The 26,365-nt window shown below is 36.3% G+C and overlaps 1 protein-coding gene across 2 annotated transcripts; it reads right to left on the reverse strand.

The window, feature by feature from the left end:
• Positions 1-1,066: 1,066 nt before the first annotated feature.
• XIAP (X-linked inhibitor of apoptosis) lies at positions 1,067-25,698 on the reverse strand. Of its 2 annotated transcripts, XM_026123102.2 has the most exons (8): positions 25,565-25,695; positions 20,305-20,435; positions 11,305-12,211; positions 9,640-9,739; positions 7,663-7,741; positions 6,952-6,985; positions 5,419-5,619; positions 1,067-4,023 (listed from the first exon to the last, which is right to left on the reverse strand). In XM_026123102.2, exons 3-8 carry the CDS (start codon positions 12,176-12,178, stop codon positions 3,830-3,832), a joined length of 1,482 nt encoding a protein of 493 aa, XP_025978887.1. In that variant the 5' UTR covers positions 12,179-12,211; positions 20,305-20,435; positions 25,565-25,695; the 3' UTR covers positions 1,067-3,829. The 2 variants fall into 2 exon arrangements, with proteins under 2 accessions (XP_025978887.1, XP_025978886.1); XM_026123101.2 differs by lacking the exon at positions 20,305-20,435 and having other exon boundaries at positions 25,565-25,698.
• Positions 25,699-26,365: the final 667 nt, after the last annotated feature.

Below are 26,365 nucleotides of genomic sequence, written 5' to 3' on the forward strand. Positions count from 1 at the left end.
TTTTAGGAAAAAAAAAAAAAAAAAAACAACTTCCTAATTCAAGCTGTCACAATTTGACGACTATGATAATTATTTTCTCACATTTAGCCTGAATAGAACTCTGATTATAATTAAACCCCCCCCAAACCTACAGAGAAGTTATTTTGTAGTCTAACAGGCTTTTAACCCTTTAACATTCCTAAGAATGATTAAAATTTGAAGTGCTATTATTTTCTATAACATTTATCTAAAGATTATGATAAACTTAGCGATCCAGTACACTTTTGAAAAGTTAGGACTAAGAAGCTTTAATATGAAGGATTTTATGCAACTTGCCTATTATTTGGATACTTTGTTCCATTTCCATTTAGATGGTACTGCTAGTAACCTATTTACAGGCTTTTCTCAAACAGTTTACATACTTTATGTATATCCATAATCACCTCTCTACTAGGATTTAGTTTTGTAAGACAATTCTAAACACCATTTGGTCAATCTCTTTCCCAGATATGGCTTTGTCTAGTGCTCATTCCAATTTTTTCAGTCTATAAGTTAGATCTAACACATCCAGATAGTCTCTCGCACATGACTTTGGTCAAGGTTGGGTAACAAACCATCTGCTTAAGCAAGTCAGCATAACATGGCTTGCACATAGTAAGTAGTTCTGTTAGGCAACATTAACTAAACAAGCTATTTCAGGCAAGATATACTAGCTCATATGCAAACACAACATGCACACACCCCTCTAATTTCCCTTAAAAATTAAAGAAAACCCTCCCCACCACTGAAAATGGGAACTAGAAACAAACCTGCCATAACAGCTAGTCTGTATCTGTCCTAAAAAAAGTCCTGTCCCAAACACTAAAGAAAGAACTGCCCCAAACACTAAAATCTTTGCAAAGGTAGAGAAAGGCAAAAATAGAAACTTTTCTTATCAGAACAGGATGGAGAAAATCTACTATTTTTCCAGAAGAGGAAAACAAATGCAAGTGCTGAATTAGTTACCAAATTATAATCATCAACTATTCCTAAGAACCACAGTCTACCTGATATATTACAAAAGCTAGCAAAAGTAACATAAGCAGAATTTTAATTCATACAGACCACAGATTTTATTTCTTCTCAATTTAAAATATATTTATTGTCCTTACTAACATTCATTTAAAATTAGTGACAGTTGAATTACAAAACCAAAAAGCAACAGAAAGCAACATTTTTTTTTTTTTTTTGCATGTGAGAATCAAATGTGTTACTCAAGGAACAAATGGATTACGCTTTATTATAAATATTCGCAACTTTGCACAAGAGCAACATGTCAGTTCTGTGAATGCTCATAAAACCACAGCAAATATTAAAAAAATAGACATTAAATTTCTGTGCATTGCATTTCAAGGTTTTATCATGTGAAAAACTATATTCTGTATAAAGTATCATTAAATATATTCAGTGTGTATCCAAGATAAAATTTTTATATACACAGAACATGTATTAGTAGTAGCTCCACCAAATAAAGAAGTCACGTAATTGAGCAGAGTGATCATAAACCAGCTGTATTTAAATACAAAGATATGATAACTTTTACATTGGAGGATGCAGGATTAATCTAGTACAAAATATTTAATTAAAAGACTTTTAAGGTGACAACAGCTAGAATAGTTCTTAACTTTTTAATTTAAATAATGCCAACTGACAGGATAGACAAGAACAAAATGAAGGTTTTATAAAATGAGCTGTGCACTAAAGATAAAAGAATCAATCTTAATGGAGATAAGAGAGTTTAATCTTCTCTTATAAGGGAAAAAAAAAAAAACACAGAAGCACCACAAGCTACTAGCAGAAAAATGAATTGGGAAAATGCTAAATGTTACAAATATGAGGGGAAAAAACCCAGACAATAAAGACCATTTGGTGCTCATGGAGAATTTAAAAATGAGACAGCTCCTTTCATGATCAAGGGCAAAAGGTACATAAAGTCTCCTTCACTTCTGCTGAGTTCTCCTTTAAGGAGTTAAATTAACATTCATTCCATATGCACATGTATCGCTGTGAAAAACTGAAGGTTAAAAATAGTTAAGTAAAGCCAACTTCTACAGGTTAAACAGGAAGACAGGAATTATATATCAAAACAAAAACTTGCAAAGTAACAGTAACAAATATAAGGTGAAATTTTCAGCAGCTGGTTTACACATATTCTCTGAATTATGTCACAACCAAAGGTAAAGAAATAAGGTAGCATTTTCAATCACACATAATATTTTTGTGAAGCTAACGACTCAGATACTATATACATGTAAATAAGTAGGTGAATTTCTACAAGAAGCATATGCAAGTTTTACGTAGTGACTGATTCTGTACACAAGTAGAGGAACAATCACATAAATAAAGCTTTACATTACTTGGACTTTGCCCAGTCAGGCCCATGAAATGAACTTACAGAAGATATTTGCCCTCTATTATCATTTTTTACATACAAAAACTCAATTAAGAAAATAACTTTAAAAATGTTAAAATGTATGTAGAGCTTGACAGCAGAAAAATCTAAGTAATGGTTACCTCCTGGAATTAACTGCATTTTCAACGTTTACAGGCAGCACATAAAATGAACTTAGGAATGAGTGTTCTGATTAACATGATGACATCCATCAATTAAAATTTCTTTCTTTTGTTAGTCACAGCTATACAGAGGCAATTATGATTTTTTTTAAAGGTTTAGAGTAGTTTAAAAGGGGTCTATTAATTATGAAGGTGTTGCTAACTTGTCAATCCAGAAAGAAAAGAAAAGAAAATCAGGACTAGAGTTATTTCTTTCTGTGTGTTGCTTATGTTTGTGTACCCTGGTTGTTAATGATTATTTGGAGACTGGTTATAGAAGTTTACAAGCGTAAATACAAATGACATGAAAATAGACATTTTTCAGTAGTAGTACAGGCATCTAATTAAGAATCTAGGAAATACCACACTTGGGCAATCTTATCTGGAAAAACAACAGAAGTCAGTATAGCAAAAGTTCTTACTGATGCTCTAGAAATATAACTGTTACAACGTGTAAGAGACAAGAATAAAATTAATAGAAGAATCCCAACCAGTAACACTGCACTAGTAGGGGATAAGACATATTTCCCTCAAATAGGATATTTTAACTAGCATCTTAATGAATCAGAAAGTATTTTTGTTGTTGTTCTGAATATTTACTGTCTCAATTTATTTTCTGAGGTTAAAATTCTATTTTAAAGCAATTTATTTCCTCTCATTAAAATGTTTTTATCCTTGTCTCCACAAAAAAGTTAACCTATTCTATTTTTGGTAAATGAGAGCTGAGCAAACGACTATTAACAGAAACATAGCCTATAAATAGATAGCAGAAGTAAAAATCTACTTTTCACTCAGTACACTTTCTGAAACTTGTTAGTGAAACAAGCAGTGCAGCATAGCTACTACTTAATCAGAACATTCAGTTTTCCCATGCCATTTTATGAAAGAATATTTTTTAATTCCTCCATTTGTAGTACATTAACACAACTGTGAACACTCATACAGACAGAAGATCTGAGAATACAGTAACAGTTATTTTAGGTTATAACTTCAGTTGAAGTAAAAACACAACAAACTAAGCAGCAATAAGGAGGCAACTGAATATGGGTACTGTAAACAAAAATCTAACAGCTTCTGACTGTCAACTCATAGATTTCAGGATGCTGATTAAAGCTTTATTGTTTACATTATCCCTAAAGTGAGAAGCCCCATAAATGTGTGCGCTAGACTGCTGAACACCCAACCGTCTGCTATTGCATCACACATATTTAAAGCAATAGAGCAGGAGACATTTGCATTTTCAGTAGTGTATATTTGACTAATACATAAAAATTTTCTGTCTTTTTATAATAATTGTACAACACAGAGGGCATTTATCAACTGCTTCAGCACATTCCTTACAAGCAACTAGGTGACCACAGGGAATAAGGACTACCGATATGTCTTTAGCCATGCAGATTTTACAGAGCTTTTCTTCCTGTAAACGTCTCAGCTTCTCCTCGGTACTAAGATCTAAGGAAAACAAACACATAGAAAGGAGTTAATGTACTTTACATAGCATCTAATCTCATTTCTTTTCCTCCCCACGCAAGCACTAGGTGTTCTTCGTAAGGGAAACTAAGCTGCCACCTGGAATTCCCTGTCCACCATTTTGCATCCTATTACATCTCCCAGACCAATACAAGATATATACATAGCTATATAAACATATACAGAGATATGCAAGAGTTTAAAATATCTATGGAATCTAGGATATGCATATCTCAACCAGACACCATTCTTTTCAGAGACTTCCCACCGACAGTTTTCTCAAAATTTGCACAGAAGGTGAAAGAAAAGCTCATTGCTACTGGTTAAATAATTTGTATTTCACCTTTCCAGCAAATTTCCTCACTGAATTACCTTCCATGTGGTTTCCTTCCATGCGTTTTTTAAAATGTCATACTTCAAGAGCTTAAGAAATTGTAATACGGAAAGAACAAATTTTGCACTATACATTAGCTCTACATTATTCTAGTATGGTGTATTTGAAAACACAAACCTCAAAAGGCTTCCCCTTCCCACTTGGAAAAAGCTCCCCTCAGACAGCCACAAAAATAACACCTATCTTCTTCAAAAATTCTTTCTTCCTATACTATCCATTAAAAAAGTCATCTTAACAAGAGTAGGCTGGTAAGATCCGTCTATCATGTCGAACAGATGGTCTGTTCCCTCAATATGAATTCACCCATATGCGTGTCTTAAACTACAAGTCTTCTGAATCAGAAATCTTTGTTTGTACAGTGCGTAGCACAAGGCGTTTCTGAGCATGACCTGCATATCCTAGCACAGCTAGGATAGAAAAAGTTGAGAAGAAACACCATCTAGAAGTACATTATTTCTTATTGGCCAAGAAAGAAAATGCTTCTACCTGCTATTACAACTAATCCAAAGTTTTATACCTGAAAAATCTTAGCAGGGGTATTACATATTTTCAAGCTGTGTATACCGAGTATTTGACAGAACACTATTAAGCTTATTCTACTCTGCCACCAGAATTCCACACCTGTAGTTTATTTTTTTTTAAACAAAATGTGATTGCCACAAAATTATGGCTTTTTAATACATATAAACTTTCCAAGAAGCACGTTAGACTATTACTTCAACATTATCAGTTTTGTAGAATTAGTGCTATTCTGTTATTTTGTAGTAGACAGAATACTTGTAAATGCTAAGCTCAAATACTTTTAACACTTTTTTCAGCACTTTTTATATCCAAAAATACTCTATTGAATTTTATGTTACAATATTGTAACTTCACATTAAGCATTGAGTCAGAAGGTAGAAAAATAACTATAGGATATATTTTATAGACTACAGAGCTATTATGAAAGTATGCATATAGGTTTTGTAATTTAAGAAGTTCACCTTTCTCTAGTGGGCTTTCATTTGATTCTTCTTCTGTTTTATTTTCTTTCTGAGCACTTATCAAGTCTGCTACTAGATCCTCAACAGACGTATAATTTTCTCCAGACACCTGCACTTTCTTTTCCATAATGTTCCTAATCTCAGACAAGCTGAAACCCATGTGTACGGCATTTTGTACCAAACGATTTTGTAAGAGATCATCTAAAACAAAGAAGAAAGGAAAAAAACAATTTAACAAGAATCAGCTTGAGTATCTGACAGTATTCACTACAGTCTAAGACACCTCTACAGTATTTAACCAAGGAAACTATATTTCTGATTTGACAATTTTACTATTTGTAAAAACTACATTGAGAAAATTCAGAAAACTGCAGATTCAAGATTCCTTCAATACTAGCTTTCCCAGTATCCCTCCACCTATTTATAATATAAAAGTCCTCCTAGATTAGCTATTCAACATCAACTTCAACATTTTCAACATAACTTCTTAAAAAAATAGTCTTATTTAATTAACATCACAACTTTCATAACTGAATGTTAATTGAAATTTATCCAAAATCCCAAAGCACAATAGATACCTAAACATTTGGTAACATTACATTGATTTGTTCCTATCCCCCCGCCCCAAACTGTCATACATACGGTGAGATAAACCAATAAACTGAAATTATAAAACCAAGACACAGCACAATAAGCAATCATTTCATGATTTCTGAAGCAAGCCTCTCCACAATAATACACAGGACTACAGAAACTGTTTTTCAGTCAGTTGGGCCTCCTCCTCCCTCTTTTCAATGGAATTTTTTGAATAGGTTTGTCAGTCATGTGTCTTATTTTCTATTCTTTTCATTGCATGTAACTGATTTCTTCTTTACTTCATGAAATTGTTCAAAGAGCTAAATTCTTTAACCTAATTCTCTCATATGCAAGCACTGTTTGAGAAAATTCTAAAATAGGTTTTGTGTAACCACCTTTACTAGCAACAGCTATCATTCCCCATGATGAAAGCTGCTTGGTTGACTTCCTGCTTTCCCTTTAAATGTCTTGTTGTTTTATTGTTTCGTATTTGTGAGAAATGTTGCAGGAACCTGTAGTACTGGAACACAAAACAAGCTATTTGAGCTTTCTCAGCTTACTGCTATTTAACAGACTAATTCTTCCTTCCTCATGAAAAGCAACAACGATTATTTCACGTCAGTGTTCTTTAATATTCATCCCAAAGCACTGCTAATTCAATACTCGATGCTTACTAGCTATAGAGGTAAGTATGCATATTATAGATACTTCTTTTATGGTTTACAGGCTTTACTTCATAGTATTTATCTAACCATGTAACACTAGGTTTCCCTTAAGAGAAATAAAATTGCAGTTGTTGAAAAGCAACGAAGCAATGAAAGAGTACCATTCAACAATTTACCTGAAGCTCTTTATTTAAAAATGTAAAATGGTTATCTTTGAAATTAACCATTTCCTTTACTATCCATGCAAATATGGATAGTCCAAAATAGATTTTTTTTTTTTTTAAATGGATACCTTTAGGAAGTATTGTCAATTCAGCAGCTTCTATCTAAAAAATATAAACAGACAAAGTTACAATTCTAGAGAGCACAGAAGGAAAGCTACACAGTTGCAAAGACAAAAAATAGCTACTTGATCTGTTACTTGGAGTAAAACTTATGCAATTATTAAGAACAGATTCAAAAGGAATCAGTGTTTTGTCAGCTGTCTTTCATATTATTTTATTTAAATTCTCTTTTTAACCCATCCTGTTTATAAATAATATGTATATGGTTCTTTGCCTACGGAAGAATTTTAAAGTAACAACGGATTTATTTTTTAGTGACTGTATACAATGTTCTCACTATCAACAGGAAATAAAAATTCATAAAAAAAATCTATTACACTCAAACAAGAAAATTATCCATTGTAAACTTTGGTTCCTAGGCCACAAAAAGTACCACTTCTTCAGTACCAATATACAACATATACAAGGTACCCCATCTCTTATATCCATAATCCAGCTAGAGAGGACTATGAGATCTCTAACCCCTGTATAACAGGACTGAAATATATTTCAGTGTCCTCTGCTTCCTGTCAATGAAAGAAGCAGTATGATGTATGATATTCAGGTGATAAGAAGAGTGACTTCATACTACAGTTATATGTAGTCTAAAAAAATCTTAATTAGATTTTCCCCCCCCTATTTTCACAAAACAATTTTTGGTTGATAAGCAAGGCACTTACCATGGAATTGCTGCATCCATCTCTTAAGTGAACATTATTTATAAATTCTTGTCCCTTTTCTTCTCTCAGGAACCTGCACCTATAAGCCAAAATACTTAGTTATAAGAAAACTGCGTAAGCAGCAAACAAAGACTGATTACATGATTTGAAAAGGTTCTATACAATTACTACATCATAGACAATGTTTACTTTGAAATCTTCTCTAAATGTTTAAATGACATTATTCATGTTGATTAAATATTTCTATAAACACCTTAAGTGAAAAACAATTAATCACTTCAGCAGTAAGTCTCTCTCTCATTTTTAATGAAACAGAAAGCTAAATAGCTGTTGTCCATGACATCTGGTGCCACAGGTTTATGAAAGTAAAGACTCCAATGAAAGATTAACATTACTTTAAAATGTTGGTTCTTTTAGCCTTTGTAATCAATGAAAAGCAGTCAATGATAAGCAGGTGCCTTATCTGTTTTCTTTTGCTATTTTACAGCCACTGGGCATGGTTCTTCCATACAAGAAGATTAAGAGAACGCGATGACTTCTCAATAATAGCTCACTAGCTTCAGGAGTTAGTTTACCTTCAGCAGCTCATGGACATGCATAGCATCCTGAGAGATTCTGAAACACTGCTACTGAAGCTGATGTGTAAAAAAAAATAAACTCCATGTAAGGTAGTTAATGATTTGAAAGGAAGCGATCAAATCTGGCATAATAAAAAAAAAAAATGAGGAGGAATGAAATGTAGCAAGAAAATTTATCTTTTAATCATTCGCAATGCCAAGCCAAAAACTTGGAATCATTCAACTGGGAGAGACCAATAATTAAAAGCTGCCTGCACCACTACTAAAAAAACAAGGATCAGCTAATGCCTAAATATTAACTTCCAGCTTCCAGAGAATCTTTCACCACAGAAAACAAGTTTGGCAACTATCACATTAGAGAGAGATTTCTCATCTTTTTATACAATAACTAAGACTTTGCACTTGGACAGCTTTTATCTACCTGTAAGAAGCAATGAGTCATATACTATTCCTTCTTTTCTCAAAATTGATTTCGTACAAAACAAGCAACCTTTCTAAAAATTACTTCTAGGTCTAGAATCCTCAGTCCTTTAAAATTATTTAGAAGTACATTTTGAATTCAATACCACTACTGGCTTCTTCAGGTTTGCTTGAACCAAGGCAGAAGTTTAGTCATTTTGTATCTTGACATAAAATAAAAACTTTGTCTCATTATCCAAGCAAAATATTCTAATCGTTATTCTAATAGCTTGCCAAAGTCAGACCTGTATTCACAAAACTTCACTATTCTGCTAGATGAGATGGCAGTAGGTCCAGACACTAAATCTCCTCTCTTTAATAATTCCTACAAACAAGCTATAAATACAATCCTGATTGGCTATAAATACAATACTGGCTTAAAGATAAAGAATTTCAGAAGGTACGTTTTCATAGCAACCTTTCAGAATTTGATCACCTCTAATGAATTAGTTGTGCCCTCAACCACTCAAGATTTATCTCTCTTTCCCATGCACATTAGAAGAACTGTCACCTACCTGTCAAAGACGATATTCGATTAATGCCCTCTTCTGAGACTGCCAATGTACCACTATAGGATATATTAACACTTATACATGTAGCAGCAGGACTACAGCAAGGTGGAACAGATGGAACAACAAAAATAAGGACCTCATGCAAAAACCTCCCTAAAAGCTTTTCTTCTTACTGAAAAGTAAAGATGTTACCACTGAAGATAACTGTTATGCTTTTAGTGCCTACATGACAAAAATGAAGGATGAGAAGAGACTGGAGAAGGGATGAGAGTAACAAAAAAAAAAAAAAGTTAAGTTCTCTTCATAAAACTAAACAATGTTAAGCCAGAATCAACCTTCTGAAGTCTTTATTTTTTTATTCTGTCATTAAGATGTACTGTAAATGAGACTCAGACATGCAACAAGAAAATACTGTAAAAATGCACTACCCAGGAAACCATTTGGCATGTTGATCCCAGGGGTCTTCATTTTCCTTCCACTCTTGCAGTCCTCCACCACAGTGGAAGCACACAACATGATCACCATTACCTGAGGAAACACCCGAGGATAAAGTCACATGCTTCTAGTATGCATAAAAATAATTCTTCAACTAAAACTCCACATTACTAAGAAAAAAGCATTTATTTTAATAATTAGCAATTACAACTAAAAAGAACTGTTTTAAGTGAGGACATTATAAATATCATCTGAAACAAATGTTCAGGAAAACCTTGTGCTTAAAAAAATACTAGATAAGAGTCATATAAAATGTTTCTGAATTCTATTTTAGCAAGTAATTATATAGATTAAAAATAGAATGTTAAAAATATTCTATTATCAGATAGCACATTCCACTGGTACACAAGCCATGCAGTATTCTACCACAAAGAATTTATTTGAAATTGATACATCTTTATCTGCCCTCATGACCCGTCTTCTGTTTTCTATTTAAATCACAGTTAAGCAAGAGTGGAAATTATTAATAGAAACAGAATTCAAAGGGATGTTTATATGCCTTCTTGGTCCTCCATTTCACTGTTAAGACTAATGGACTCCACATGGCAGTAACTGACGGAGAGGACATTAGAAGAAATTGAATTCTCTCAGTTCTGGTACTGTGCATACTGCAATCAAAGGCTGCATCAGAAACTGCTTAGACATTGTGTTTACTGAAACAAGAGGAGGCTACAAATATTGCCCATATATCACTGATAAAAGAATATATCAACAGTTTTATTCAGGGCAACAAGTAAAACAAATGGAATCAGATTAGAGAGTTCTGAGAGCTACCAAGAGAAAACCCAATTAAGATGAGAGCAAGAAATTTTCCTGGATAATCCCCTTTTCTTTGTGACCTAATAATAGTAACACTTTGCACTTGTACATCATCTTTTGGTCAAGAATTTCAAAGAGCTGTATCTGCAGCATCCAATTAAACCTAATACAAAACTATTCACCTTCTCCAGGTAGGGAAACCAATGTACAAAGATATTAAGAGTCTTATTCCAAGCCATACACTACATTTCTAAGATTAAAAGCTCTCCCACTCTAGAGTCATTTTCTTCCTAAAGTTTTTACAGTAGGTAACAACAGCATTTGCTTGTTTTAAGTGTCGGGATGCTATGATAAAGCAAATGCATAACAACAACTAAAATGGCACACAAACTAGACTGCCTTGTTCACAGGCCTGTACACGAACCACAAGTCCATGTTCTGCTACTTAGACCTGAGCACAATATCTGCAGGACACCATTTTAATTTTTCTAATGTTAAGTTCAATAATTGTCATTGTGAAAAATATCTTCAAGACAGTTTTGTAACAGGCAAGGAAAACACACTTTAAAGTTTTAATGCTAAAAAATAATTTGTGGCTAACTTCATATCTTGCTATTAAAATATTTGATATGTCATTTTATAAGAGTAAAAATTATGAGAATAATAACTTCAGGTAAAAAAGTAGTTTACAAAACACCTAAGTACAATGAATTTCAACTCTTACCTAAGCGCAGAGTTTTGGCAAGTCATTTGACATTAGAATTAGAAATTCTTACTGAAATCATATCATATAAAGTTTTTCTTGTAAAAGATACTACCAGTTTTCAGATCTGGCTTACCTATGCTATAGAACCCAGCTTTGGCAAGTAGCTCCTTGTTAACAGGGTATCTCCAAGTTAAAAAGGTTTGTATCCGTCTTTCATATTCTGCCATAGATGGATTCCTTGGATACTGCACATTGTTTAGACCACCTCTCTCAAGCTCAGCACAAACAGCTTCATTTGGAACATTTCCAACATCCCGGCCCAGGACAAAAAAACATTTGGGAAAATGCCTCTTGTGTTCTGACCAGGCTCTATCACTAGGTTCCCAGTTTTTCAGTTTTCCACCACAACAAAAACATTCCACTTGATCACTAACACCTGTATAATAAAGTCCAGCATTAGCTAATTCCTTTGGTGTCAACAGGCCATAGAGGGGCCAGTTATGAAAAGACTTTAACCTAGCTTCTTCACTGCACATTGCAGGGTTTTTAGGATACAAAGTATCTGACATATCCACAACCTGCCTAGTTCTCAAAAGGTAATCAGCTTCAACATCAGATGAGTCATCTAAAGTACAGGAGATGGTTGAATTGCTGGAACAATTTTCAGTTCTATCCTGGAGGTTCTGGACAATAGGATGAATATTATTTTCCAAAAAAGTAGATTCAGTAATAAATTTGCAATTTGGGGAAAGGTTTTTGTGTCTTTCAAATGCAGAATCTCCATGCTCCCATCCTTCAATAGTTGTATGACAACTGAAGCACTTCACTTTATCACCTTCTCCAGTGTAAATAAAGCCAGCTCGTGCTAGCACTGATGCTGAAACTGGACAATCAAATGGAAATCTAACAAAAGTTCCTAGTCGGTAGTGTTCCTGTGCCCATTCCTGGTCACAACCAGTGTCTGAAGTGGCACAAGCTTCCGAGTTTTCTGGGCCGTTACACGTCATCTCTTCATAAGCAGGACTCTCCTTTCAGATTCCCTAAACAAAGCATATACTTTTTAATTTCACATGCAAAAGAATCCATTATACACCTAAGCAAGTCTGGGAACTGGCTAAACTAAACTAGTCATCCTTTACATACCAGAAAGATGTCTTCTCCTTTTCCCTGTCATCTCACCCTCCTCCCCCACCCCACAGAATAAACATGACAGACAGACCATGAAGTTTCCCAGAAACACATTACAAAATCTGACCCATAAAAATTTACTTGGAAAATATGCAGGTTTATATGTTTAAAGCTTTAAAAAAGTGTTCTATCTCTTAACAAACAAACATTACAAGAATAGAATTAACAAATTATTTAACAAAAAGGCTGAGCAAAGCTCTACCAAAAGGCTTCCAAACCTAAGTATGAAGCTACTGAATTTAATATACTGACCTAAGCCAGACCACATTTGCAAGATTTTACAGCCCGATTCAAAATCTTTATTTTTTTCCTTTACTAAGACCATGACCACCATGTCCACCTGCAGATCAGTGCATTAACTGGCAACATCATGATCAAAAAGAAAAAAGCCTTTGGATTTGTGTTTATGTTGTTTTCCTTTTAGCAAAACCTCTGATTAAACGAACTAACAGATGATGCATTGGGGCACTTTACAAAGGTACTAGGCTCTACTTTTAGGATCAGTGCCCTGGACTAACCAGCACTAGTGTTTGTGCCCAGCACACCCCTTCCCCTGCCTGCATGTTCTGTCAAAAGTACTAGTTCCCACACCTCTGCCATCACCTCACCTTTTCTTCTCTCTCCTTCCTGCAGCAATGTCATTAGCCCTACCACCTGCCCCACATTCCTGTTTCTGCCTACACTTTGCCAGTATGAATACTGCTAGCCCTGCCAGAAGGCTGCAAATCACTGAAACGAGCCCCTTCTCCCATAAGGAAGGGAGAAAGCAACTCACTTCCCACTGGTCATGTGCAAGAACCACAAACTGACAGTCACGACCTTCATCCCAAGACGGATGAAGTTAGAGCACAGTAAAAGTCCATCTCTTGTCCTGACAAGTGTAGTGATACTAGTATTTATTTTCTTAGGTCTCATGTAAAATGCAGACTACTGCTGAAAAAACATCTCAAGCTTACTCCTTCATTAAGTGGTAAATTTAATTAATCAGGAGACTGCCCAAATAAACTCCATTAGTATGAAACAATAATAATTCACCATTTAGCAAAAAGAAATGCAATAAGGAAGAACAAAATGTATTTATTTATTTAATCAAGTGTCTTTCTCAGTTTTCTATATGAATCCTGAAATACCTCTATTTCCATTCCTCACCTTTATGAGGTAGGCCATCAGGCACAAATTTTGCAGTGGCAGTAGTGCTAGGGAAGCAATAACACAGAAAGCTGGAAAATTCAGGAAATATTCTCAAGAACACTAATGGTCTGTCTAAATCAGTTCTTCAGCAGTGCTTGGAAAACACAACTAGGAAAGATTTATTATTTGCAAAGACGTTTCATTCAACAGAAACAACAAACATTGATAGATAGCTGTTCCATACACTATATGACATAACTAGAAGTGTTATTGCTAATACAAAGCACTCAAAAAAAATCACAATAGTGTAAATGATAATATTGCCCTAATATTACATAAAACTTTTTATTAAAAACTGCAGTCTGGAAAGAACACGAAGAAAAACATGAGTTTTCCAAGATTCTTGATTAACAACAGAATTTGGAATATGAATATACCTAATCTTGTGATATTATGATATAGCTCGAAGTGAACTATCATGAATTTTCCACTGAATGAACCAAAACACAGGACTGTAGATATATCCAGATCGAAAGTGAACACACTAGCTTAGTTTCTTGTGGCAGGAACAAGATGTATTTAACAGCCAGGTCATCCGTATTGCCTTCTTCTGTTCTTGCCAGGAATATCTGAGCTCAGATATTCTGGGCAAGGTGATACCCATTTTGGCAAGGTGATACAGTCCTTAAAGTTAACTGTCATAAAAATTAGTGCCCAAAAAAGGAAAAAGATACTGTTAATATGCCTACTGCAGCAAGACACTCCCCTCAACAGATGCACAGAAAATCATGTTCCTATTACTTAAGTGTATTACTTTAACCAATGTGTCTTACTGACAGAAAAAAAAAAAAACTACATTTCTCAGAAAGAGAAATAAATGTAATGAGATACAGGCAGCATTGCAAATCAGAACTGTTCCCTGGTATGCGCTGCTGAATAGCTTAATCTTCAACAGGGTGGATCCTACTTACTCTGGAGAGGTCCAACAGGACCTAATCAACTGAAATGAAAAATGTAGACACCTAAATTCAGTTGTTTTCCCTTTACAGCACCTTTTGCTCAAGGAAACAAGATCATGTAACCAATTCTGTCATTGTTTCAGCAAATGCTGCCCAGGTGCAGAGCTGAACGGAGAATAAGATAGAAGAATCCTTTTCAGGTACAAGTCAGCCTCAAACTTCAAGAGTTGTGGTTTCTTGTCCTACATACTCTCAAGTTCAAAATATATTTAGGGGGGGAAAAAAAGAACATCACACAAGTTTACTATTTAATAACTATAATTTTAAAATGCTAGATCCTAATCCTAAAAATACTTACGGATATGCTTCGCCTTACTACCAGTAAAATGTAATTAAAACCAATAGATACCTTATATCTTTGCTTGCTTTTATTCTCATAAATGTCTACTGGATTTAGAGCACAGCTAGGAAGCAAATTATAGTTTTAGTTCCTTTCTTAAAGGACATACTAACATTTTTAGCACCTTACAAAACCACTGTTTCGGTAGCAGTGGCTGTTAAACTGCACAAGAAAGAAACTGCCCTTACGCCACAACAAAAATGGCATATAATATGGAAAAATAGTACTACACTTCTTTTAAAAATTCCAAAAATATGCCTAGCAATAATCTTTGCAATAAGCCAATCACAAATTCAGAAGGCCGATTCCTCTTTTAGCTATACCATACAAATACACGACACACCAAATCATCACGTTCTGTGGTCAAAGAACATTTCTCTTCCTTCGACTGCCCCCAAACTATCAGTGATTTATTTGAAAAATTACGGAGAGCTTGCAGGACAGCCCAAGACTAGAAGCAAAACTAGCATCTGATCTTGAGACTGTTCACCAGAAAATTTCATATCCCTGCAAGAGGTTCCAGTTGCAGAAGTGTTGCAGTGTGGTCCCTCCATCTGAGGGAAAATACTTAAATGAACATCTAAATAACTTGTTATTGGTGGAGCTTAATTTAAAAAAGAAAATAAACACTGCAGCCAACCGCTACTTATGCCCATTACTGTTGTGTATTTTATATGGGTAAGATATATAAAGCAAAACAAAAATTGGCTGTCGGTATTATATACACTTAACACTTATCATCCTACAAAAACATCCTCCATACTGTCAGTGGTTTTTGTCAAAGATTTCAGTTCAATGCTCCATCACCAAAAAAAAAAAAAAATCCAACCCTTTATGACAGCTGCATTCACTCAAACAGAAGCACTCACTCTTGAGACACTTAGAAACAACAAAAAAAAAAAACGAAACAAATTAAAAAAAATGCCTGACTCTAAAGACATCTAAAACCCAGCATGGCCTAACTTGGCTATGAGTTTTGTTCTCGCTCCTCCTTCCTCTCAACACCTGCATTAATATTGATTAAACTTTCTGTAAGGTCAACACAGATGTTACGATTATTACATTTGCTTACACAGTATAATACCAGACTCAGCCACCACAGGAAGGGCAAGATCTTTTTTAAAGTTCAGGAGAGGGAGAGGGAGAAGTACTCTGCATTGCAGGATCACTGCATCCTCTGCCAAAATGACACAGATAATTAAACCAATAAGCAGGTTGAGAAAACACAATGTTAGAGAACCAGCATGTTTACTGTATGTAATCATGGATACATGACTATAGTTCTGAGTACCAGCTTTAATTATTTGTGTAAGTCATTTTGAGAGTAATGTAATGACTTATAGTGTGTTCTTCTGTTTTAGTTTTTTTTTAAAAGAGCTTAGCAAATTAAAAAATAGCTATTGAATAAAATTCATTGACTGATTTACAAATCTGACCTAGATGACTGTTTCGACAAAAATCAGTAATTACACGTAGCAATATGAAAACTGCTCCAAAACATATATTTATATATGGAAAATCAACAATTTTTATAATACAAATTTAAAAGCTCATGTTTATTTCCCTTTAAAATCTTATTTTAAATCCTCTAGCACTGTTTCCATGAAGATCTCAAATGACCTTATGAGATTATCATTACTACTACACTGCATTCATAAAATAATTTATTTTACTCAAATAGCCTTAGCTGCACACTAATTTTCTTTTTTGAAAGCCTAAAATATTTTCCACTACAAGACTAACAAAGCCTACTTTGCACCTTCCAAAGTTCAGAAACTCTTTTTCAACCTGTATGTTGAAAAAACAAAACAAATACATATGCTTTGAACTATGAATAGCAGTAGCTTTACTTCTGTTTTACGCACACAGAAACAAGTTGGGAAGCAGTGTGCAAAAACAACTCACCCTATTGATTAAAATTTCTTATATATTAACTTTTTGGTTTACATTTATTTTAAAATCAGAATAGGGCAGAATAACACCTCTCTTTTTGTCTGTGGCATACAAAACAACTGATGTAAATCATAGATGATCTACTCAGCCATTCTCTGTAATTTGCCCTCCCTGTCCTTAGTGAAAGAAGTAAAAACAGATTAAGGTTCAAGTCTGATAGAGCTCAAGAATTCACTGGAGACACACAGGTCCCCTCTTGGTTTCTGTTTCTTTGTTCTTGCACATTATTTGGTGACCTCTATATCATACTCTGATGATGAGTATGATATATCAAGTTACAAAAAGAGACAGAATTAATTATGCCTATATTTCTCATAAGCTACCTACTGGTTCTACTGTAAGCACCACTTTTTAAAGTGCTGCATTATCACAACTCATCTTTAAATTATTCCATTCTGGGGGAAAAAAAAAAGTTTGCTATGGCAGTAAACATATCGAAGTCAAAAAGTTCTTTTTTGTTATAGCTTTATGCTGGCTTCCCATACATTCTATGCTTTTATAAACTGAAAAATTGAAACAGTTATACAATAACATGTGGAAGTTCCATTCACTCTCACCTTAAAGGTAAAGGAAAGACCTAATTCAGCTTCTCTCAATCCATAAATCAGACTATGGGAGCTCAGTATCACAGTATTTCTTAGCAGCTGCATGTTTTCAAGATCGGAATTGTCCTCAGCATGGTATGCTGATCAGCAAGGGACAAAATAAAATACGTTCATATGCACCAGGTTTGAATTTTACTACAACCTTTGTGTAGTTGCTTACAGTAAGCCACTTGGTATTTCCTGGAAAGATGTGCATGTTTTAATGACACTAAGAAATTGGAAAGAAAACACTTGGGCAAAGACAGAGAGAGGTAGCAGGGAAGGATGAAGATCAAAGATTGAACCAAAATATTAGGATGGAAATTATATTCAATTAACTGACATGTTCTTTTTCATTTTTATCATTTCAGCTAATTGTGATTTATTTTTATCTAGCACTCATAGTTAATTAAAATTAATCAGTAGAACTGTATTACCCTCAGCTGCAACAGAAATTACAGAACATCCTACCCACAAACTGCAGCAGTATCTAAAGCAGACAAAAGATCTGTGTTCTGCATTGAAACACTTCTAACAATTGAGGGAAAATACGATTGTAAATAAACATTGACAAAGTGTTTTTAATCAATAATTCATCACTCAGAAGATTGAGACTAACATCTTTATTCTTTCAAAAGGTATTACTTTTCTATAGTACTATCAAGACTAATACTCCTTCTGTTAACATGGTGTATAAAAAAAGCATGTCCCCAACATGATGTTAATTAAAATACTTGTCTGCCACATTTAGATTCTCCAGAGATATGCAATCTGTCTTGATTCTCACAATCAAAATAGCATGAAAAGCACAGAGCAAAATATCAATAATTAGTACTGATAAAAGGTCCAACCACCACAAATTAATTCTTTAACCTGAAATACCTATTTTAGATTATATCAACCACATCATATAATCTTGATCTTTTGGAGCAAAAAGATTGAACCATCATTCTAGGAGCCCCTCTAACACACCTCTCGATACTGCAACGACAGAAGCAACACAAATCCCTCACAGGTATCAGCCAGCCTTTACTATGCTCAGTCCACGTCACAAAGACCTTTCACTACGGCATCCCCTCTAACATAGCCATTTTACATCTCTCAGTATTATTTTATCTGAGAGAAAAAGCGATTCATAGTTTAACGTTAACATACTCTGTTAAGCATCAAGCCAAACAATTTCTTGCGTAGACATGTGCTTTAAATATAACATTAGGTTTAACCATTTCTATTTAAAACGTCTGTTAAAAGAAACCCTTCAAAGTATAAGATTAAAACCAGATAGTTGCTTAGTAATAATATTTCTACACAGGTATTTTAACATTCACCTTACAAATTTGCTGAAATAAGAATTAAGAACAGTATCTTGCACCATAACAGCACTCAGACCAGCATTAACTGCAGAAGAAAGATAGCTCAAGTAAAATCAGTTTGGAACATTTTACTGCTGAGAAACAGAAATTAAAGATAGTAAGCAGCCAACTAACATGTGACACAAGACTGCACAATACATACCAGCACCAAGCCAGTTCAGGGAATAGACTTTATGCATATAAAAGTTACTTAAGCTTTTCTACATTTAGATTTAATTAATCTCATCCTAATTAAAAATAGAAGGTCCATAAATTTTAAACTTAGTCTTTACTTGTACTACTTCAGAGGGTGGACTTTTTTGTGTGTGTTTTTTTAAACTATTATTGAAGCATTAGATGTCTTCTTATACATGCAGTGAGTAAACAAAGCATATTTCAGCCTGAAACACTTCCAGAAGCTGAGCCAAGTTTAATCCTGCTTTTAAATATTTTAATGGTTTCTCCACAAGACACCTTCCACTCTCTAGCTAAAATACCAATTTACAGAGTATTTTTTCTGTTGAAACTTAATCAATTAAGACAAACTTTTTCAGCAAAAAAATTTTAAAGCATTTAAGAACCTACTCAAAATGCAAGAAAAGTAAACCATGGTTTTGCAAGTGAAGCATTTACAATTGAGATTTAAAAATACTAACAGGTATGATTTTATGTAAAAACATGATATCATCACATTACCAAGAACTAAGATGCTTCAAAGTAAAAGAACTGCTTTTTTTCCTCTCACATATATTTTATTAGACACAATTATTTCCATCCTTAATCCTAAATCAGATTGGCATTATAAGGAGTTATTTTTAATTCTTCTCCTTTTCCCCCATGACAAGCGTGGCAGTAACCTTCAAGTCAGATACATACTTTCATCGCCTCATGTTCCTGACCAAAGGGTACATTGAGCACAGAGCTGCTACTACTTGGCATGCTCACTATGAGAGCAATGTTAGTGTTTATTGTTGACTTGATTTTGAAATGTGAGAGTGGTGCAGCAATTAAATATCAAACAGAACATACTGTACCAGCTGATATACTGATTATGCATATGTCACTTCTTTGAAGTTCACTTTGCGCCTGCTCAACTGCAACTAGATCAAGGAGGACACATTACTAACTGAAAATGTATTTATAAGGCTTACTAACATAGGAAACATAGGATTTATTTAAACAGTGTTTACAAATCTTAGCATATTTACATTTAAGTATCAACAGCTATTTAAAAAAGTATTTTGCTTGGAGAGAGTGCTTTATTTTATAAAATGACTATATGGTCACACAAAGCCCTCTGATTCAGCACCAAATCTTACATAAATGTATCAACAACAACACAACTTTTATTTTCTAGAGAAAATTAGTCTACCACAGCTTTGTCTGTTTTTTCAAACAGGTCCTACTTAGCTTCCCATCAAAGTTTGATGTGGTAACAAGTCAGTCGGCTGCTCAAGGTTATAGAAAATTATTAGACCCTCCCAATACTTGACATTAGTCACAAGGATTTTTACACTCTCTCCATGAATCTTAGAAATAAATATAAGCAGGCCAATAGAAACCTACCACTTTGAGACTAATTTTCATGGCATCTTCTTCTTCAAGAATAAACCACATGGGTATGGGGTAAAGCAATATAAGTGAAGAATGGATTCATGGCAGTGCTCTGAGTGGATAAAAGTAGGACAAATTTCTACCTGCCAAAGGCAAAGGAAAATATTTGCATTTGTCAGCTTGTAAGATAAATGTCTCGAGAAGAATTTTAGCTACATGTATGAGGAAAGAGTAAAGATCAGCTGGTATAGAAAAAAACCCAGCATGACCTAGAGGAAGCATAAGTATGAGGTCCTACAGAGATGTCAAAAGTCAAAGACAGACATGTCCAATTACAGCCCTTAACAAATGTGCCATCCAAAGTTACCAAGGAAGAGGAGTGAAGGTCTCGGGAAAACTATTTTCCCATGTACTAGACCTTATCAAGGTAAAATATGGGAGAGATATTAGCATTTTAATTAGGGCAGGAAAAACCCTTTCTAAAGGAGAAGTTTAGATATGACAATTGCTGCCACAGAAATTAACTGCCTACAGATGACAGTACCTAAAAATAAGGTAGAGGAGAAGAAAAAAAAAAAACATCCAAACCCAAACCTCAGGCCTACTTAAAAAGAGATGGAAAGAGAGACTAACAGGGAAAGTGAAGAGCAGGAGACACGATAATTGCTGGCAGCAAGAACACAAGATTTCAAACAACCATATATCAAAACAAAAAAAAAAAAAAGGAGGAAGAGCAATCCTGACAGTCTCAATTTTGTCTGACAGTTCCACTAGGACAAATGTTTTATTGGTGGCATAAGTGGGAACATAATGAAATACTTTTCATGAAAGGCACTGTATTCTGGTAGATAATAAAAAGGCCTATGATTTAGTCATCAATTTTTAATTAGAAATCCACTTGAATTTTACCATTTATGTTTAACAACATAATGTAAGTATTTTTTTAGGTGAATCATATGGAAAGAATTTTAACATTTCTGGATTTTTTTTCCCCCACTTAGGAAAATCAGCCCATTAGTTTTTCCATCCTGTTTCCACCTTACCTACCAATAACTACACTTGCTTAAATATTTTACCATTTCCCCCTTTATAAAATGCTTCTTACACCAGTCATGACGAAAATACATTTCAAATTTTGTATTACAACAGAACTACTGTGCAAAGGGAAAACAAGGATACCAAAATTTTTCAAATGATTTATTTTTGTACTGTACACTTACATTTTAGAAGTTTAATTGAAATGAGTCTGAGTTTTAAGTTGTTTTTATGTTTTACTTTAGAACATTTAACTCATTCACTACTGTATTGTTAACAGAAATTTGATTTAGCTTCAAATTCTTCCTCAAAGAAACTGCAATTAAACTTCCTGAACCCTTCCCTTTAACAGAAAACAGCTTAGAAGCTGTATTTAATACAATTTGAAACTTACTTCCATCCACAAAAGCCTACCAATACATACTTTTGGGGGGCTGGTTTGTTTTTTAATGACACTACCGTAAATCAATCTCATCAACATTAGCAGTCTCCAAAATGTGCTAGAAAGATTGCAGTTCTTTATAAAGCTATCATAAAATTCCTTAAGGAAAAGGATACATGCAGCTGAGCTACAACAAAACAATTTGAACAAGCAAGCTATGCAGCTCCCGCCCACGTAAAAGTGGAAATTACAAGCTACTTTCATGAACTATGAAGCAGATGAGCTACATACAAATAAAACTGAAATACAAAAAAGTATAGTTCTGTGATTATAACGTGTATCACTACAGAAATGTAACCTCAGAGAGCTGAGTTACTGCTCTTTTCATAAAGAAACACAAAATTGTCATTCAGCAGGAGTGTATTAAGTAGACTAGCCAGTATTGAAAAACAGCTAGCAAAAACTGTAGTGCATTGGGATGCATCTTCTTTCTTAAGTAGGAGCTTTGCTCTAGCTCCCACCCTTTTACTGTTTAGTTAAAAATCATTTAAGCTTTGCACTGAAGGAAAAAACAGAGAAGAGAAGGCAGCTTTCATCAAGGAGATATAATGAAATGAGACTTTAGCTATAACAAAGTGCTTAATGCCACAGGAAAAAAACTGAATATTCTGGTTCTAAAGAAAACAGTAAGTTATAAAGCTACAGAAGCACACAGAGCCTATAATATCCTGCATTATCCATTCATTCAGCAGCTCACCTTCCTCACAGCTAATACTTCAGACTACGTGAGTACAATGCCAGTTAGTTCATTATTCACATTAATGGTAGCCTGACAGAGAAGCAGCATTGCAGTACCTCCTCATATCACTATCATGAATGCTTCTCCATTAATAAGTGTGGTATACTTGTGTGTGTAATTTTTTATATTGTATCTGTATATATACACAACTCATCTTGTAAATTCAACTTAAAAATCTCTCTTCAGTTATCTTCCATACTTTAATTTGAAGCCTATCAGGAAATTTGGAGGACTTGGGGATAAATTCTAATATTGTACCAGAAGTGACAAACGAAGATTGCACTTGTTGACAACATAAGCTTGCTTTTCTATTTAACAGAAACTCTTCAGAGCACAGAAGGAAGATGATGAACTGCAAGATACGTGCAGTTTCATTATACATTTTATATAATGGGAGTGACACTGTTCACCATTGAGAATGGCTTCTTGACTTAAACAGCAAGATCCCATTAAGTAAGTTTAAAATAGAAGCTGCTCTCTAGTAAAGAAGATTCTGGATAGTCTTCAAGTCCCAAATTAACATGGGAGACAGACAGGTTCTCCTGTAACAATTTTCAGTTGCATGGTTACAGTATTACAATTTCCATTTCTAAAAAAGGAAGTGCTCCCAAAAATAGATAGGAAGACTCTCCCTTCATGAAATGGGTTACTGTCCCTTCCTCACTCACTCAAAAGTACAGCAACTTACAGGGTGCTAAAGGTCTTATTGTTGGTATCAGCTTGATAGCTAAGCAAGGATAGAAAAGGCAAGAAGAAATATTCTATGGCATAGCTACAGCTATTATGAATGATCACCAACAACTCTTCCACATTTTGGGTCCTGAAGGACAATCCAATTCAAATTCTATGACATGTCTTCTGCAGTCTTAACATACCTTCCACTTTCATGTTCAACTAGATTTTTTCTTCCTCCCCTGAGGTTCAAAAATTCATCTATTTCTGGAGGGGAGGGAAAATGGGGAAAGTGCAACAGCAGACAAAATAAAATCCAATGATTCAGCCTTCTCTTCTCTGTTCCAGGGAATTCTGTATTAGTTTATGAACTGTATTTCCTGAAACTCTTCATCTCCCTGCAGCTGTCTCTTTCCCACCCTGGGAAAAGGATAGCAACAGACATGTTGAATAACTATCATGGGCACATAGATACCTGAAACGAAGTCCATATTCATACTTCAGCTCCTGAAAGTTAGATATGAACATACATTTTCTAATTGTTCTGATAACAAATGACAACTCTGTCTCATATCAGTGGGAGCAGTCAAAAAGCCCAGCAGAACTTCTTCCACTTTTGTTGCTGGTTACAAAGGGCAAGGTCAGAGGAGTCACAGAACGATTAACTTGTTTCTTTTCCCTTTCTCTTGGCCAATGCTATAGGTGTACAGTTTTCTAGGAAAGAGGTATTTGGGTGTTCTTTAAAGGGCTCCAGGAAAACTGCAGAGCGTTCAGGCAGATGGCAATAAGGAAGCACTTCGTAAAAATCAAAACTATCCAAATAAAAGCTTAACCAAGCAAATCCACCACCTGAAAACTTGTTTTTCTTGGAGTCAGTAACTTTGTCTTCCATGTTATGTAGCAATTTAGCTCATGATGCACAGAGTAAATTAAGTAAAGTCCATCCTACTTACCTATACTAAATAAAAAAAAATTGACATTTGTCTTGATAAAAAAATGGTTTTTTCCCCCTTAGTTGGTTGTTTTTCCTTCCAAATTGGTCTAGTGTAGGAAGATCTTGTAATTTCTGATTGTTTGGAAAACAAAATGTTTCCACTTAGCTATATGAAGTACTAAAATCATAACGTGAATTTACAGTAATCAAAGGATAATAATGCCATTCTGTAAAACTATCTGAAATCAGTTTAAAGAACAAATGTAGACTTTTTAGAAAATGCAAATTTAAAATGACACTTAAAAAAACACAGAAATCATCAAGACCAATGTGAGCTCTTACATCCATTTATATGGCATCATGAAGCACATGAGCATCGCACAGACAATACTACAGTAATGGAAACATATTAACCGTTACGAGAAAAACATCAGCATGAAGATATAACAGATATGTAAAAGAGTATTTTAAAAGATGTCTGCCACTACTCACTGACCAAGAGGACCAATTTCCAAATAAGACAAATGATGGGATCTGCATTAAGAAAGGGTACCAGTGACAAAAGTAGTAGATATTGGAGAGAAATACAAGGGAAATAGAAGACACAAAAAATGGAAAACTCTCTCAAAACATAGTCCCCATAAAGGCAGTGATCCAGCTGCCAAGGCTGCAGATGACAAGTTGCCTTGCCTTTGTGCTGTTGAAGGGCACTCTCACAGGTCAGAAGATAACTCCTGGCCAACAGGCTTTGTCAGACCTGCAAAACCTCAGAAGGTTTAACAGACCTGACAAACACAGACTTTTTCATTAGAAAAGTAGGAGTCTTTGGCACAGCAGCACTTTACAAGTGCTTATTTCGATAGTCCCGCAATAATACTGAGTTTTGCGGGGCCCTTTAGGAAATATCTGCACTGCTATAAAGCAGTGGAGCTACTCTAAAGAAGCCTGAGCTGGACCGCAGCAGTGCTGTCACGAACCGCCGCGCAGCCCCAGCGGGCGGGGGGCACCCCTGAGCGAGCCCCAAGCCGCACGAGCTGCACCAGCCGCACGGCGCAGGGTCGCGGCGGAGCCCACAGAGAGAAGCCAGACGCGGCGGTACCCGCGGCTGCGGCCGCCCGGCCCGGCCCGGTTCGGAGAGCCGCCCAGCGGTGGGGGCGCCCCAGCGGGCGGGGCAGGCCCGGCCCGGCCCGGCCGCGCCCCAGGCCCTCGGGCAGACGCCGCGCTCCCATGGCAACTCCGCCCGGGCAGCGGCGGCCCCGCCGGCTCTGAGACGGCGGCACCATGTGTGAGGGGCGGCAAGTGCCCGGGCAGCGCGGCGGGAGCCAGCGCCCCTGCCCCCGCGCCGGGAGCCCAGCCCAGTCGGCGCGAGCAGCCGGCAGCCGCCGGAGCGGGCAGCCAGAGGCCTGCGCTGCCCGCGGGGACCGATGGCCGCGCCAGCTGGTCAACTCACCGCGCCGCGTCCCCTCCCCTGCCCTGCCCTGCCAGCACCGGCTCCGCGAACAGCTCAGCAGCAACAAGCACCGACAAAATGGCGGCTCCCGGCATGCTCTGCGACCCGCGCTCGCCGCAGAGGGGAGCAGCGTCCCCGGGCGGGCTCATGGCCGCGCGGCAGCCCCGCGCGCGCCGGCGGCGGGCGGCATCTAGCGGCAGCAGCTGCGCAGCGCCGGGCGGCGGGCCGGGCCGGGCCGGGCCGGGCCGGGCCTGGCCTGGCCTCGCCTCGCGGCCGCCCTGTGCACCGGGCTGGGCCGGACCCCACCCCCCATCTGCGGCCGCCACAGCCGCGCCGGCCTAGCCGCGCCCCGGCCTAGCCGGGAGCGAGGCGCCCTCTCCTGCTTCAGCGTCTCGAGGAGCCCCTTCATTTCACTCGGTCTTGCCCAGGCGGTTTCTGCTTTGGATCTCGCTAAAGGCGGCGCTGCCTTTGCTGGCTCTCGTCCTTGGTGCTCGCTGTTAACCACTTGACTTAAACCTGTCAACTATGCGGGAACGGAGTGGGAGGGAGAGTTCCTGCATCCCGTCCCGGTTGGGCCTGCTGGGCCTTCGGAGCCTCACAGGTGCTGTCTCCTGCCTGCTCACAAGACTGATACAAACAAACTCGCGAGTTGGATATAAATAAAGCATGCTTAATTAAGACTGTGGTTGCTATTTTTAATAGGACTGTGAAGGGTCATCCTATAATGAAAGATGGCATGAAAGTGCAAAGATTGATTTATTTTCAAATCCATAGATTGTTCTTAATTGGCTACACAAGGGA

The sequence above is a fragment of the Dromaius novaehollandiae genome, chromosome 11 (genome assembly GCF_036370855.1).
Source record: "Dromaius novaehollandiae isolate bDroNov1 chromosome 11, bDroNov1.hap1, whole genome shotgun sequence".
NCBI lineage: Eukaryota > Metazoa > Chordata > Aves > Casuariiformes > Dromaiidae > Dromaius > Dromaius novaehollandiae.